We start from the raw sequence: 16705 nt of genomic DNA on the forward strand, positions 1-16705 counted from the left end.
TCTACAAGTTCTTAACTGTCAAAACACCAGAGAAATCAACCTAAGTCCAATTCAACAAATATTTATGAAATACTAACTATCTGGCAAAACTGTCAGCTCAGTCCAGATGGAACATGTTAAAATGTCTTTCAGAGATGATCAATGATCTAACAAAACATAATCCCATTCTTTTATGTGGTCTTGGCTCCTATGTACAGTTACGCAAATAGTCCCCTTATTTAGCTAACAGTCGAACTGACAGCCACGATGTTCCAGAGCACAGAAGAATCCTTAAGAGAGATAATGTGATGTAGTGGAAACCGTGCTAAGCTAGGAGCCAGGGCAGACTTGGATTCAAATCTTCTCTGAGACACTTACTAGACATATGCAAGTCACTTTTTAATTTCTCTGAATCTCAGTTTCTTCATCTGTAAAATGGAGATAGTAAAAGTACCAGAGTGGTATAGTGGGTAGATAACTGGCCATGGGTTCAAGTCCTAAACATAATGGTTGTTTAACCCTATGTAGGTCTTTTAAACTCTTAGTTTTCCCAGCATCACCCTAAGCCTAAGCTATAGAATGGTTTCTGGTCCATGCTAGTTGAGGGAGTTTCCTTACCCAGGAATTTCCTCACCCAGAAGTTCCCTAGGGGATAAGGACTGGACCTATGATTTCTCCAGGATAAGGACCTCAGAGTAAGGAAACTCCTTTTAAACATGCAGGTCAGCATCTTCTCTGCAATTTACAGTTTTAAAGACTTACTTAGAGAACTGAGAAGTTAAGTGACTTACTGAAGATGAAAGAGCCAGTATATGTCAGAGGCAGGACTTAGCCTGGCTCCAAAGCCAACTTTCTACAAAGATGAAATTATACACCTAGACCCTACCCCTAACATCAAAGAGCCTTTTTTTACAGTTGCTAAAGCCATGGATCTAATAAGAATGTGCATTAAAACATTCAGCAAACCCTAAAACACCATACAAAAGTTATTATTATCCCTTAGGAGGAAAAGATGCACTTTCAATGGGACAAATGTAACTATGAAGAAATATGGTAAAAGACTTCACTTAATAAACACCACCAACAAACCACAAAATGTTCTACTTGATTCACTATGCTATGTACTGGAAAAATGACAGATTTCTAACACAAGGTCCCTACCCTCATAAAATGCAGTGTAATAGGGGAATAAGACAAAAAGTTAAGTATACTACAGAATATAACACATTAGTGAGGTGCAAAACAAAATGCTATATGAGGTACAAGGGCAAAGAATATTATTTATAGACAAAATCAGGAAAGGCTTCAGGGAGGAAGTGGCACTTAAGCACTCCAACTCTCTACAACTGAGAAATCACTAGCCTCTACTTTTCAGCTCCTGTATTTCTCGAGATTTCTCTCTCTCTCCTTCCTCCCCTCCCTCTTCCTCACTACCTGCAAAGTTTTTTCACCATTCATGGCCCTCCATGATCTGATGCTATCCTACTTTTTTGGTCTTTTCTCACATTGCTTCTATGTACTCTACAATTCAGACTAAAAGAGCTACTTACTCATCACCTAAAGTGTGCTCCTGATTTCCCCATCTCCTGATTCCAATGACTTTACTACAACTGTTCTCTATGACAAGAAATTCCTTCCTTTTCCCCAAACTCTGCCCAATGAATTCCCCTGAAAAGCTCAATTCAAAGGCAATTTTTTTTTCAATTCTAACAAATCTTCTCAGTTCTCTGAAATCTGCAAATGCCCTTCCCTGCCTTAGATCTTATCTTCCATAGTAGCCCTTTCATTGCAATTATCTGAGTACTCCCTACTTCACTGCAAGCTCCATGAAGGTAGGGACATATATGTCTTACCTAAGATTTGCACCTTTCTACCCTAAAGGATTACAAAGAGATAATACTTTCCTACAACATAGGGAGAGTGGCATCACAGAAATCCTCCAGTTTTGAGAATTCATTCATTAAGTGGTAAGCACAAGAATTATATGTTTTAAACTTATTGAAACAATATATGTTTTAAACCTATTTGAATCAATGTATAATACTCTGCCCAAAGGAAATGATTAATAAATGTCAGATTTAATTCAATTTTAAAACAGAAATACACCATCAGCCTTCTAAAAGCAGCCTTCTAAAATTTTCTTCCTCTTTCCCCTAGTACCTGACTCTGGAAAAGAGGCAACAATATACTTTTTAACTTCCCTTTCCCTCTCCCGCCCTCCAAAATTACATGCTAACAGAAAACAGAGTAGACCAGTGTAACTGTTCTTCAGATTAGAATCCCAATCCTTTCCCTACAGTATTATCTGAGCCTAGTACTACAAGGCTACAGGCAGGAGAGCTGCCAACACACTTTCCCATGCAACTCTGCCAACTCACTTCAGGCATTAATCAATCTAAAACTTTATTACCACTAAGTCTGAGCAGCACTTGTGGAGAAAAAGATTGGATAAAGTGTGTGGCAACACTTACTTCTTTCTTTTCCCTTAATATCATTGAACAACAACCCCACCCTGCCCAAAAAAGTGCACAACAACATTTTAGTAGAGCGTTAAAATATATCAGCAACTTTATAAAGGGGAAGGATATGACATTCCTATCAAATCTGCAAGAGACATAAATCTGAGAGGAATAACAAACAAACAGCTAGCATGCAAAAAGACCTTTACAGGCTAGGACATCTGGCCAAATCTAATAAAGTCATATACTTGGGTTTTTTTTTTTTAATCAACTTCACAAGTACAAAATGGGGAAGGCATGGTTTCGCAGTTTCTTTTAAAAAGATTTGATGGTTTTAATTATGAGTCAGTAGTGAAATATGGCCGTCAAAAAGACTCATGTGATCCTGGGCTAAATTATGGGAGGAATTATTTCCAAGAATTAGAAGGTGACTGTCCTATATTCTGCCCTAAATTCAGACCACACTTGCAGAATATGGGGTTAGTTTTGGGCACCACATTTTAGGAAGACCATTTATAAATAGGAACATGTCCAAAAGAGGGTGGGCAAAAGGATGAATGTCCCCAGGTTTATGCCAAATGAGAATCAACTGAAGGAAATGGGGGTATCTAGCCTAGAAAGGAGAAGACTTAGGAAGGAAATGTTAGCTATCTCCAAGGACTATCATGCTGAAAAAGGAATAGACTTGTTCTGCTTGGCCCCAGAGAACAGAAATGAGAAGGGATAAGTGGAAATTACGAAGAAGCAATTTAAGCTTGTTATCAGGAAAAACTTCCAGTAGAGACAGCCATTAATGGAAAGGGCTTCCTCAAAAGGTATTGTGTTTTCCTTGCTTGGAGGTCTGCTAACAAAAGATGCATCCAAGGAGACTTTTTCAGATAAAGGGTCCCTTCCAACTTGGCCACAAAGTACAAGTGAGGAGCATGGTACAGACGGGGAGGCTAGAGGAAGGAAGGAGTTGGAATGCCACCTCCCTCAGCTGACTCTTAAATAAATATGCTCCTGAGGGGCGGACAGGTAGCACAGCGAGTAAGAGCACCGGCTCCAGTGTCAGGACAACCTGGGGATCGAATCCGGGCTCAGACACTTAGCATCCACCCAGAAACACCTGGCCATGTAACCTTGGGCAAGTTACTTAACCCCAATTGCTTAGGGGTGACCAGGTAGCTCAGTGGGTAAGAGTACCAGCTCCAGTGTCGGGATGACCTGGGGATCAAATCTGGGCTCCGATACTTAGCACCACACCCAGAAATGACTGGCCGTGTAACCTTGAGCAAGTTACTTAACCCCAATTGCTTAAAAAAAAATGCTCCTGCTTGCTCAAAACAGAGGGAGGGAATAGGTTCTGAACCTTATTAGCTACTGTTACCTGGGCCATGGAACTACATACCAGCCAGAGGATTTCACGTACTGCCTTCTAGCAAGTATTCTGGAGGGCTGCCAACCCCTTGTAAGAAACTGCTATTAATACAGTGCTATGAAAAAAGCAGTGTTCAATAAATATTTTCTGCTTGACTAGCTACCTGAAAGAATTTCTGATATCTTCTACCTTGTCATACAGAACTACAGAGGTATTATGGTCCTTCTCCAGTTTTAAATACTCATCTCTTATAATAAGGATTTGATGAAGGGGTATGAGGCAGGAAGCAATACCAAGGTAGAGGGAAGATAAACCAGGAAACTGACTGTAGTGTAAAATCAAAAATCACTTTTTAAAAAACCTTGAAAAATAAAATGAAAATGCCTAATATGGAAATATGTTGGCATAACTTCACATGTATGCTGAGTACCATATTGCTTGCCTTCTCAATGGGTGACTGAGGGGCTGAAAGGAGGGAGGAAATCTGGAATTCAAAATTTAAAAATGAATATAAAATAAAAAGAAATGAAATTTTAAAAAATACTTATATGAAATACCTTATCAGTGCACCAGGCTATTAGATAGCTTTGCTTAACTGTTTTTTGAGAAATGTATATTGTAGAGAGGTATATTTAGGAGTTTACTGGGAAGTGTTTGTATCAAAAAACAAACCCAGTATACATATTTAAATGAAAAATTAAAATAAAATTTAAACTAAAAAAAATCAAGTGGCAAGTAATATGCACATTTTTGAAGCCTATGAAATCACTAACTAGTAGAATAGGCTGTATCACAAATGTGATACTTTCATTTCCTAAAGAAAAAAGGAACTTCAAAATGATGCCAAATTCCTAAAAGAACATTACTGAATTTCTTAAAACACTTTGAATGGCAAAGGATTAGGTGCTGGGGGAAAAAATAATCATGTGGAAAATAGGAGACCATACCTTTAGGAGGACTTGACTTTGAATAGGACCATCCTATTACTCCAACAGTGAAATGTGTTTTTTATTTGACCTCTCCCACCCAGATATGTTTCAGGTCAAACAACAGGTATATGAGCATAAGAATACTCAACACTATATGAAGAGGAAAGGGTAGTAAAGGTATAGTTGTTGTTGTTAAGTCCTTTTCCAACTGTGACCTACTCTCCATAACCCCATTTGGGGTTTTCTTGGTAAAGATGCTCGAATGGTTTGCCATTTCCTTCTCCAGCTCATTTTACAGACGAGGAAACTGAGGTCAACAGGGTTAAGGGACTTGCCCAGGATCACACAGCTAGTAAGTGTCTGAGGCCAAATTTGAACTCGGGAAGATGAGTTTTCCTCACTCTAGGCCTACTACTCTATCTACTGTACCACCTAGCTGCCCATGAAAAAAAGTATAATTATCTTAATCACAGAAAAATTGCTTCAAGTATACAAGCAAATGAATACATTTATTATTGCTTCATTGAAAAACAATTTGCTGAATAATAATGACTTTCCAGCTTTTATACGAAAAGCATACCCACCACTTTCCATCTTTCTTTGACCAAGATACCAACACTGAGGATATCTGGCTGCTCTCCTCCCCCGCTCATCGCAATCTCCTGATGTGGTAGATCTACTACACAGGCATCCAGCTCCCAAGGGTGACTTCCATTTAACCTGAAGCAAGAGAAACAACAACAGCATATCAGGGCTGACTAATTAACACAAGTAGTACTTCAGCAGTGGGAACCATTACCTTAATTAGGTTGCTCTGCTAGAGAAAAAAAAATACCCAAGCACTAACTCAATTCCAAAAATAGTATTTAATGGATTAAAAAACAGTACTTATGTTTTCACATCAAAATGCCTGAGATGCCTTTTGCCAGACTTTCCAAAAGACATTCTATTAGAAAAAAGGTACTGTTCACCATAATTTATATGAGGGGCCTGGTGGTGCTACAGTATATGTAATTCCATCAGCAAGTCCACTCTCTGTAGATCACTTGCCTATGATGTGGTTTGGGGCACTGGGGCCCCCAAAATGACAGGGTAAAAGGCAGAGCTACCTGGAATGGGTTCACACACTCAAGCTATCCCTTAGTCAAGTGGGAAAGTTTATAGTGACACCAGCAGAAGCAGGCAAGGGTTCTTAGGGAACCTGCAACCTGATGAGGATCATACTAACTTGTATATGGAAAAGGGACAGTGTAAGGATTCCAAGTATTCTAATTAGGTGATGTGGGGTGGGATTAGGAAGTGATTAGTATGTGCAAGCAGTGCAGGTACTAGGTTTTTGAAATGTATGGGAAAACTCAGGGAGTTAACAAAGATAGCTTTGTTGAGGGAAAAGATAGAAGCATTGCCAGAGCATGGCTCTTAGGCAGGCACCAGAGACAGGAACCTTGGGCTGATACCTCCTTTGCCTGTGATGATCGTCTTTATCTGACGAATTACAGGATCAACTCTGTCTGCTTGTAACAAGGAGAGAATTTTATCACCAGATGGCGGCAGAGGGGACACTGGGATTCTGGGTTGCTTCCAAGAGACATGATCTTAGTGGGACCAGGTCCCCCCACCCCCTCATCTAGATCCTATGCAAATTCATAAAATGTAAAGAAAAAAATGCCTAAAAGTATAAAAGAGCACTTACAATTTACAAAGCAACTTTACATCAATTATTACACTTTATCCTCTCAATAATCCTATGAGAGAATCAGAAAAGATATGCTCAAGTTCCTGATGAGGACAGAGAGGCTCAGGAGATGCTAAGTGGCTTCCCCTAGATCACAAAGCCAGTAAAGGAAAGTCAAGACTCAAATACTGATCTTATAACTCATTCATTCATTCTATGAATATTTACTGGGAACTTATATGTGGAAGAAAATGTTACTGGCCACCTACATGAGCAAATGACACTTTGGAAGATACAAAGAAAATTCAGAAAGGGATCTTGTTCTCATGGAATTTATAGTCTACTAGGAGAGAGGGCACTGACAAATAAGTGTAAATAAAAAATAAACATAATAAAAGGCATGATAATACAATATTAAGAATACAAGGTAATGTTAATTCAAAAGTTGGCAAGATTAGTTTAAAAAAAAGTTTCATTAAAGAGATGGCATTTGTTAGATGGCAGAGTACAGGTGACAACTCAGTTAAACTCTCTCAATATTCCTCTCCAAACAACTTTAAAATAACACCTAAAATAAAATTTTAGAGCAGCAGAGCCAACAGTCAGAGTGAGACATTTTTCCAGCCTAACACAACTTAGGAGGTTGGCAGTAGCAGCTCTATGTCACCAAGTGGGATCCAATCCAGAGTGGCTGCGACTGACTGTATCAGCAGCTTTGGGAATCCTGGGGGGGTGGGGGGGGGTGGAGGTGTACATCAGACAATTGCTCAGAAAAAGATTACAAGGGGCCCTTTGCTGGCACTAGATGCTGCTGCTGACTGTCAACTCTATTGCCCATATGCAGTTCTAGGTGACGGTTAAAGGGTAGAGAGGAGGGCTTCTTAGTTGATCACAAGGGAGCAAGGGTCCCTGTCAGGGCCAGAGAAGTCCTAGCACTTGCAACTTTAGGAAGGAGCCCTTCCTGTGTAAAGACTAGAGTTCAGGCCAGGAGAGTAGTAACTTTTGGAAGTACAAAAAACTTGCAGACCCCCAGAACTAACTCTCAAAAAGCAGCACAAAAAGGCTGAAGCTTGATGAAGTGCCCCATCACCTTTAAAGCCCAACTTTGAAATAAACCTCAAAGTCAAGAAATAGTCTGGAAAAATGAGCAAATAAGAAAAAAGAACTTGACCATAAAAAGCTATTTTGATGGCAGGGAAGACCAACATATAAACTCAGAAGAAGAAAACAGCTACAAGCAAACCCTCAAAGAAAAATGCTAATTGGACCCCTGCCCAACAAGTATTCCTGGAAAAGTTAATGAGACAAGAATGGCAGAGGAAAAAATGGGAAAAGAAATGAGAGTGATGCAAGAAAATTATGAAAGGAGAACTGGGAAACAGGGAACAAAAAAATACTAAAAAAGTAACACTTAAAAAAAAAAACCAATGGGTTTGACCTAATAGTAAAAGAGACACAAAAATTCACTGGAAAAAAAAAACAACTTAAAAAGCAAAATAGGCCAAACAGAAAACAAGATACAAAAGCTAACTAAAGAAAATAATTCCTTAAAAATTAGAATTGGGCAAGTAGAAGCTAATGATTCCATGAGACATCAAGAAACAATAAATCAAAGTCAAAAGAATAGAAAAAAATAGAAGAAAATATTAAATATCTCACTATAAAAACAATTGATTTAGAAAACGGATCTAGGAAAGATAATTTAAGAATTACTGGACTACATGAAAGCCATGATCGTCAAAAGAGTGTTGGCATCATATTTCAAGAAATTATTAAGGAAAACATCCTTAAAACCCTAGAATCAGAGAGTAAAATAAAAATGGAAAGAATCCACCAATCACATCCTGAAAGAGATACACAAATGAAAATGAAAGCAGCCAGAAAGAAACAATTCAAATATCGTGGCACCACACTCAGGCTAAAACATGATTTAGCAGCTTCCACATCAAAGGATCAGAGGGCTTGGAATATAATATTCTGGAGGGCAAAAGAGCTAGGATTACAACCAAAAATCACCTACCTGGCAAAACTGAGTAAAATCCTTCAGGGAGAAAAAATGGACATTCAAGGAGATAGAGGAATTTCAAATATTCTTGATGAAAAGACCAGAGCTGAACAGAAAATTTGATTTCCAAATATAAGACTCAAGAGAAGCATAAAAAGGTAAACAGGAAAGGGAAATTATAAAGGGCTTAATAAGGTTATACTATTTACATTCTTAAGTGGGAACATGATATTTGTAACTCATAAGACCTTTTTCCATATTAGGGAGGTTAGAAGGAGCATATATATAGACAGAAGGCACAGGTGTGAGTTGAATATGAAGGGATGATATCTAAAAAATAAAATTAAGGGGTGAGAGAAGAATGAACTGGGAAAAAGGGAAAGGGTGACATAGAATGGAGCAAATTATCTCACATAAAAGAGGCAAGAACAAGCTTTTACAGTGGAGGGGAAGAGGGGGGAGCTGAGGGGTAGCAAGAAAACCTTACTCTCATCAGAACTGGCTCAAAGAGGGAATAACATACATATGCAACTGGGTATAGAAATCCATCTTCACCTACAGGAAAGTAGGAAGGGAAGGAGATAAGAAAAAGTTTAGGGGGATGATAGAAGGGAGGGCAGATTGGGGGAGGCGGTAGTCAGAAGCAAAACACTTTTCTGAGGAGGGACAGGGTTAAAGGAGAGAAAGAATAGAATAAAAGGGGTGGAGGAATAGGATAGAGGGAAATATAGTCAGCAATAGTAACTGAAAAAAATTTTGAAGCAAGTTTCTCTGATAAAGACCTCATTTCTCAAACATATAGAGAATTGAGTCAAATATATAAAAATAAGAGCCATTCCCCAACTAATAAATGATCAAAAGATATAATCAGTTTTCAGATGAAGAAATCAAAGCTATCTATAGCCATATGAAAAAATATTTTAACTCACTCTTGATTGGAGAAATGCAAATTAAAACAATTCTAAGGCACTATCTCATACCTATTAGATAGACTAATAGGACAGAAAAGGTAAATGATAAATGGAAGGGATTGGGGAAAATGAGACTTAAATGCACTGTTTGTAAAGTTGCAAACTGATTCAACTATTCTGTAGAGCAATTTAGAACTATGCCCAAAGGGTTGTAAAACTAGGCTTATCCTTTGACCAGCAATACCACTTCTATGTCTGTATCCCAAAAGAGATAAAAAACAAAAAGGAAAAGGACCTACATGTACAAAAATATTTATAGCAGCTCTTTTCTGGGAGTAAATAATTAGACTTTGAGGGGATACCCATCAATTGGGGAATGGCTAAACAAGTTGTGGCATGTGATTATGATGGAATACTATTGTACTTTAGGAAATGAAGAGTAGGATGCTCCCAGAAAAACACAGAAAGGCTTGTGTGGGCTGATGCAAAGTGAAATGTACTGGGTACAAAGTAACAGCAATATTGTAAGATGATCAGCTGTGAATAACTTAGCTATTCTCAGTAATACAACAATCCAAGAGAACTCTAAGGGACTTAGGATGAAAAATGCTATCCATCCCCAAAGAATGAACTGATAGTGTCTGAATACAGATTGAAGCATACTTTTTTTTTACTTTATTTTTCTTAAGTTATTTTTGTCTATGTTTTCTGTCAAAACATGACTATTATGGAAATATTTAGCATGATTACACATGTATAATGTATATCAAACTGAACTTTGCCTTCTCAATGGGGGAAGGTGGAGAGGGAGGGAGAGAATTTGAAACTCAAAATTTTAAAAATAGAGGTGGATAGGTGGCGTAGTGAATAGAGCACTGGCTCTGAAGTCAGGAGGACCTGAGTTCAAATGTGACCTCAGACACTTAACACTTACTAGCTGTGTGACCTTAGGCAAGTCACTTAACCCCAATTGTCCTGCCCTCCTCCCTCCAAAAAAAACCAACCAAACAAAAAAAATGTTAAAATTTGTTTTCACATGTAACTGGGGAAAATTAAAATACCAAATAAATACAAAAAAAGAAAAGGGTGAATAATGAAATAATGAAAATATGAAATAATTTTTTAAAATCATCCAGTGGGAGGCAAGGAATACTAAAGAATCACAATTATAGATTATATGTAAACATTAACTTACCTCTGGGGATTCTAAATGTGAGATCTTTTTCCAATAACCAAAAAAAAAGCCTTACTATTAAAAAAAAATGCGTGTGTATATATACATAAATTCTCATGCTAAACACAACCAAAGACAAAAGTTGCAACTAAATCAAAGAATGGTTCAAAGATTCTCTTTAGAGAAATAAAGAATTTAAACTTGTTTCTTTGTGTACCAAAAGGCAAGAAGGGATATCACTGATGGAAGACTTGGTCATCTTATCTTGCAGTGCTTAAGCTATACATAAAGAATACCATGAAGAAAACTGAAACTTATAAGCCAATATCTGCTGCTGTTGAAGAGGAACAGAAATTGTATAAAGAACTGGAGAAGAGCCTCCAAACTAATTCAATATACATTTGGTGGCTTCAATGTAAAGGTGGCACAGGGGACAATGGGGGAAGGTGTATTGGATAAAGATGACTAAAGTTTAAGAAATGAAAGCGGCTAAAGCCTCATAGAATACACAGAAGTCTCACATCTCATTTCAGAAATACTTTCATCCAGAAGAGTCACAAGCCACTAGATATGGAAAATATCAAACAAAATCACAAAAAATGAAATTGATAGCTTGACCTCAAAGAACAGATAGGAGGAGACATCTCTCCCCACTACTTTGGAGAGGTGGAGGCAGGGGTCCATAAGTGTGGAACACTACAAGACTGGACCAAAGGTTTTTGATATATTGATTGGTTTTGCTAATTTTTTTCTTTTCCTCTTTAAAAAAAAGTATATAAGGGATGTCTCTCTGGGATAAGAGAAGGGGGAAAAGATATGGGAGAAATATAAGTAAAAGATACTAATAATTTCTTAAAATACATGAAAACTCTCAGTATCTTATGTAATAACGATGACTAGGGGAATCAAGGGAACCAAAAGAAACACTTAAATGTGAAAAAACCAAATGGTATATGGGCAACTGCGGTATTTCTCACAGAACCCAGCATTTATTCTGGTTCTTTTCTGTAGGTCATTCTGGCTCTTGATGAACCACAAACATTTATCTGAGATGATGCATTAATTCCTGATGGGTCTGCAATGATGGGGGCTGTACTGAAGAAAACTGTCACAGAGTCAGGAGGAACCTTCTTGGTGGCATATTTGGTGGAAAATGCCTATTGTCTAGATTGTGATGTATAGTTAGTAATCAATTCGTTCAGTTTATCCAACAGTATATGTTTATCTGGGTCAGGCACTGCAGATGCCCATTGCAGATGGACAAGCAGTTGGGCCCAGAATTGAACAGGAGGAAGAGAGCACGGTAGATTACATTTGGGAAACTGTGCAGTCCTTGCAGTCTTTTTAATGATCCCAAGCTGCTCTTTGACCTAAAAACCAAATTTTTAATACAGATGCTATGTGGTTGTGAATCTTGGAACACCACAATCTCTGAAGGGTAATCAAAGGTGTAGTAACCCAAAGGGCAATAGAAAGTCAGATAGATGGTATGTTTGCTGTAGCATTTCCAGGGAAATATAGGGATAATAAATGGACAGCCCAGGTTCTGCACTAGTACTCAGAAAATCTAAAAATTTCTAGAGGAAGGCCTCCAAAACATTGAGTGAAAACAGACAAGAAAGAAACAGAACAGAAAGTCATGAAAAGGTGAAAATCTGCTATGATAGAGAGAATACACAAGAGCAGTTTGATCACTTCAACCCCTAATACGTGTTACCTAATATTGACACTATTTTAGTTATCAGCTAATGGTATTCCCAAACTGCCATAGCTCCCTTTTTCTGACAGTTTGCAATGTATTTTGTGTTAATCATGTCCAGAATTTAAGTTCCAGAAACAAAAAGCAGTGTCAGGTGCCATGAGCTCTTACTTCTCACTTTCTCCTCATCTCACAATCCTTTGATATGCTTCTTTATTCTCTCCACTTTAATTCCTGTCCCTGAAGAAGAGGTGGCCATTATCCTTACCAAGGTCTACCTCTCTAGATGAACTTACCAAGTTAGTTGGCCAAACCAAGGCCAATCTGTCTTGATTTTTTTGACTCCTGTCTTCTCCAGAAGATGGTTCCCACTATTATAATCTCTATCATCATAATCATCATCACAATCATGATGATTCACCACCACCGCCACTGCCACCGCCACCACCAGCACCATCATCATCATCATCATCCCTATCTTCTGGCTCCTTTCTGCTGCCTACCAACATACTTATCTCCCTCATCCTTAAAAAAGAAAACTTTCTGCATCTCAAAGAGATCAAGGAAAAAGGAAAAGGACTACATGTACAAAATTATTTACAGCAGCTCTTTTTGTAGTGGCAAAGAATTGGAAACTGAAGGAATGACCATCAACTGGGGAATGGCTATACAAATTGTACTGTATATTTATGATGGAATACTGTTGTGGCACAAGAAATGACAAGTAGGGGTGGCTAGGTGGTGCAGTGAATAGAGCACCGGCCGTAGAGTCAGGAGGACCTGAGTTCAAATCCGGCCTCAGACACTTAACACAAAAACTAGCTGTGTGACCCTGGGCAAGTCAGTTTACCCCAACTGCCCTCCAAAAAGCAAAAAAAGAAATGACAAGCAGTGAATAGAGCACCGACCCTGGAGTCAGGAGGACCTGAGTTCAAATCCAGCCTCAGACACAACACTTACTAGCCTTATAACCTTGGGCAACTCACTTAACCCCAATTGCCCTGCCCTCCCCCCTCCAAAAAAAAAAGAAGAAATGACAAGCAGGATGATTTCATAAAAATACTTGGGAAGATATATATACATATATATATATATATATGAAGTGATGCAAAGTGAAGTGTGTAGAACATTATATACAGTAATAACAACATCATACAATGATCAACTGTGACTTAGCTATTTTGAAAAATACAATGATCCAAGACAAATAGAAAATACAATGATCCAAAAGATATATGATGAAAAATGTTATCAATCTCCAGAGAAAGAACTAATGAAGTCTAAATGAAGATTGAAGCATATTTTTATATTTTATTTTTCTTGAGTGTTTTTTTGTCTATACCTTCTTTTGCAAGATTGTTAATACAAGAATATGTTTTGCATGACCTCAAATATAATCCATATCAAACTGCTAGCCTTCTCAAAGCAGGGAAGGAAAAGAATTTGGAACTCAAAAATTTAAAAAACAAATATTAAAAACCTTACATGTAATTGAGAAAAATGAAATTAAAAATTTTTAAAAGAAAACCTTGCTAGCTCATACCATTTCTGCAAGTGATTTTCGTATATCTTTTCCCCCGTTTTGAGCCAAACTCTGAGAAAGTCATCTATACTCAGTCTTCCTTTTATCTCCTCTCACTCTCTTCTTAACTATCTTCAATCTAGCTCCCAGTTTTATTACTTAACTGAAACAATCCTTACCAAAGTTAGCATTGATCTCCTAACTGCCATATTTGATGACTTTTTCCCAACCCTCATTCTTCTTGACCTCACTGCTGCATTTCATACTGTCAACTCTCCTAATTTCCTCTCTGGTTTTTCCTGATATCTGTCCTTGGCAGGTACAGGAAAGTTGGGAAGAGAGGAAGGTTTGCAATGAAGCATAACAATTTCTGTTTTGGATATCCAGTTCAAGATATCTAAAATGCAGTTGGTTATTCAGGACTATAGTTCAGTAAAGAGAATATAGCTAAGATATATATGGGGGAGGGGGATCATCTGCACAGACAAGTGACAGTTAGATTCACACAAGCTAATGAGATCACCAAGTGAGATAGTACAGCACAAAAAAGAAGAGGGACCAAAACAGAATCTATGGGACACCCCCAGTTTGTGGATAGGACATGGATAAAGAACCAACAAAGGAGACTGAAAAGTAACAATCAAACAGGCAGAAGAAGTAGGAGAGAATAATATCATGAACACCTAGAGAAGAGAGAGATCAAACACTAGACTGGAGATGGTTTAGAAGAGAGTGAGAAGAGGGGCGGAGCCAAGATGGCAGTGTGGAAGCAGGAAAACTCTGTGAGCTCTTCCCATAACCACCTCAAATACCTATAAAATATGACTATAAACAAATTTTAGAGCTGCAGAACACACAAAGTGACAGAGAGAAACAAATCTCCCATTAAAGGCAGCCCATCAGGTCAGCAGGAAGAGTCCATCTCAACCCACTGGGTGCTAAGCCCAGCCCTACTTGAGCCCGCAGTTTTAGCCCCAGGACAGCCCTGACTAGCAGCGGGTGGAGTGGACTTCAGGAGAGTGGATCACTAGCACCTGTGGCAGTTTCCAGAAATATCAACCCATAAATGCCAAAGACAAAATAAAAGGTCAGTGTTAAAACTCTGTTAGAACTGGAGGCGGGGGGGGGGGGAGGCTAGGTGGTGCAGTGAATAGAGCATCTGCCCTGAATTCAGGAGGACCTGAGTTCAAATCCAGCCTCAGACACTTAACACAAAAACTAGCTTATGACTTTGGTCAAGTCACTTAACCCCAATTGCCCTCCAAAATAAAAAGAACTTGGGGGGGACAGAAGAGTGGTCTGGCCTCTGCCCCCAGAGCAAGCAGCCGCTTCCACATAGCAGCTACAGAGCTGCTGTCCTGCAGATCATAGTGGGGCCAAGCAACCATTCAGAGGGGAATCACACTTGCTTTAATCTGCCTGGATCTGGATCACAGTGTTGGATGGTGGTCCTGAGGTGTGTGACCGGTAAGCCAGAGCATGTAGGGCCTATAGAGATGGTGCCCTCTTAATACATCTGGCAACTGCAAAAACCCCAGCAATTTGGCACAAAGCTCTCCCCTCTGGAAGAAGAGTTCTACACAGTTTTGAGCAAAGAGCTCAAAAGTCAAGTAATTGAGTGGCAACATTAGCAAGCAAAGAAAGCAAAGCAAGAATAGCAATCCAACTTTAGATTTCTTTTTAGGGGACAAAACGGATGAAAGCATGGAAAAGGAAGAAGATGGGCCAGCTAAGTGGTGCAGTGAATAGAGCACCGGTCTTGGAGTCAGGAGGACCTGAGTTCAAATCCAGCCTCAACACTTGACACACTTACTAGCCATGTGACTTTGGCCCAATTGCCCACCAAAAAGAAAAAAAAAAAGGAGCAAGACAACTCAGTCAGAACTCCTGCACCAAAAGCTGCCAAGAAAAATATGAACTAATTATAGGCCATGGAGGAACTCAAGAAGGAGTTTGAAAATCAAGTAAGAGAAGTGGAGGAAAAATTGGGAAGAGAAATGAGAATGATGCAAGAAAATCATGAAAAGAGAGTCAACCTAACTGAAGAACATAACACCTTAAAAACAGACTAATTCAAATGGCAAAAAAGGCCCAAAAAGCCAATGAAGAGAAGAATGCCTTAAAAAGCCGAATTTGCCAGATGAAAAAAGAATTTCAAAAGCACACTGAAGAGAATAAGTCCTTCAGAATTAGACTAGAACAAATGGAAGCTAATGACTTTATGAGAAATCAAGATACTATTAAACAGATTCAAACAAATGAAAAAAATAGAAGGCGATGTGCAATAAATCATGGGAAAAACCACTGATCTGGAAAATAGATCCAGGAGAGATAATTTAAAAATTATTGGTCTACCTGAAAGCCATGATTAAAAAAAGAGCCTAGAAATCATACTTTAAGAAATTCTCAAGGAAAATTGCCCTAATGTTTTAGAACCAGAGGGCAAAATAGAGGTTGAAAAAATTCACCGATCACCTCTTGAAAAAGATCTCAAAAAGAAAACTCCTAGGAATATCATAGCCAGGTTCCGGACTTCCCAGATCAAGGAGAAAACATTACAAGCAGTCAAGAAAAACCAAATTGAATATTGTGGAAACACAATCAGGATAACACAGGTTCTGGCAGCTTCTACATTAAGGGATCAAAGGGCTTGGAATATGATATTCTGGAGCTCAAAGGAGCCAGGATTAAAACCAAGAATCACCTACCCAGAAAAACTGAGCATAATGTTTCAAGGGGAAATATGCTCATTCAATGAAATAGATGACTTTCAAGCATTCTTCATGAAAAAACCAGAGTTGAATAGAAAATGTGACATTCAAATATAAGAAGCAAGAGAAGCATGAGAAGGTAAACGGGGAAAAGAAAGCATAAAGAACTTATCAAAGTTGAGCTATTTACATGCCTACATGGAAAAATGATAATTATAACTTATGAAACTTTACTCAGTATGAGGATAGTTGAAGGGAATATAAATGTATATATATATATA

The 16705-nt window shown here is 38.4% G+C and overlaps 1 protein-coding gene across 2 annotated transcripts in view; it reads right to left on the reverse strand.

Moving 5' to 3' along the window:
• TTBK2 (tau tubulin kinase 2) overlaps positions 1 to 16705 on the reverse strand; it is a 250573-nt gene that overhangs the window by 205853 nt on the left and 28015 nt on the right. The window contains exon 2 of one of the 2 annotated variants that reach the window (XM_069105849.1): positions 5312 to 5447. In XM_069105849.1, the coding sequence (XP_068961950.1) occupies positions 5312 to 5380 (69 nt within the window). In that variant the 5' untranslated portion in view covers positions 5381 to 5447. Of the gene's footprint in view, positions 1 to 5311; positions 5448 to 16705 lie in introns of those variants that run through there. The other variant, XM_069105850.1, reaches the window with a different exon arrangement.

Source organism: Petaurus breviceps, unplaced genomic scaffold, assembly GCF_028583685.1.
Source record: "Petaurus breviceps papuanus isolate PSGF00001 unplaced genomic scaffold, PetGlider_PUasm1.0 77, whole genome shotgun sequence".
NCBI lineage: Eukaryota > Metazoa > Chordata > Mammalia > Diprotodontia > Petauridae > Petaurus > Petaurus breviceps.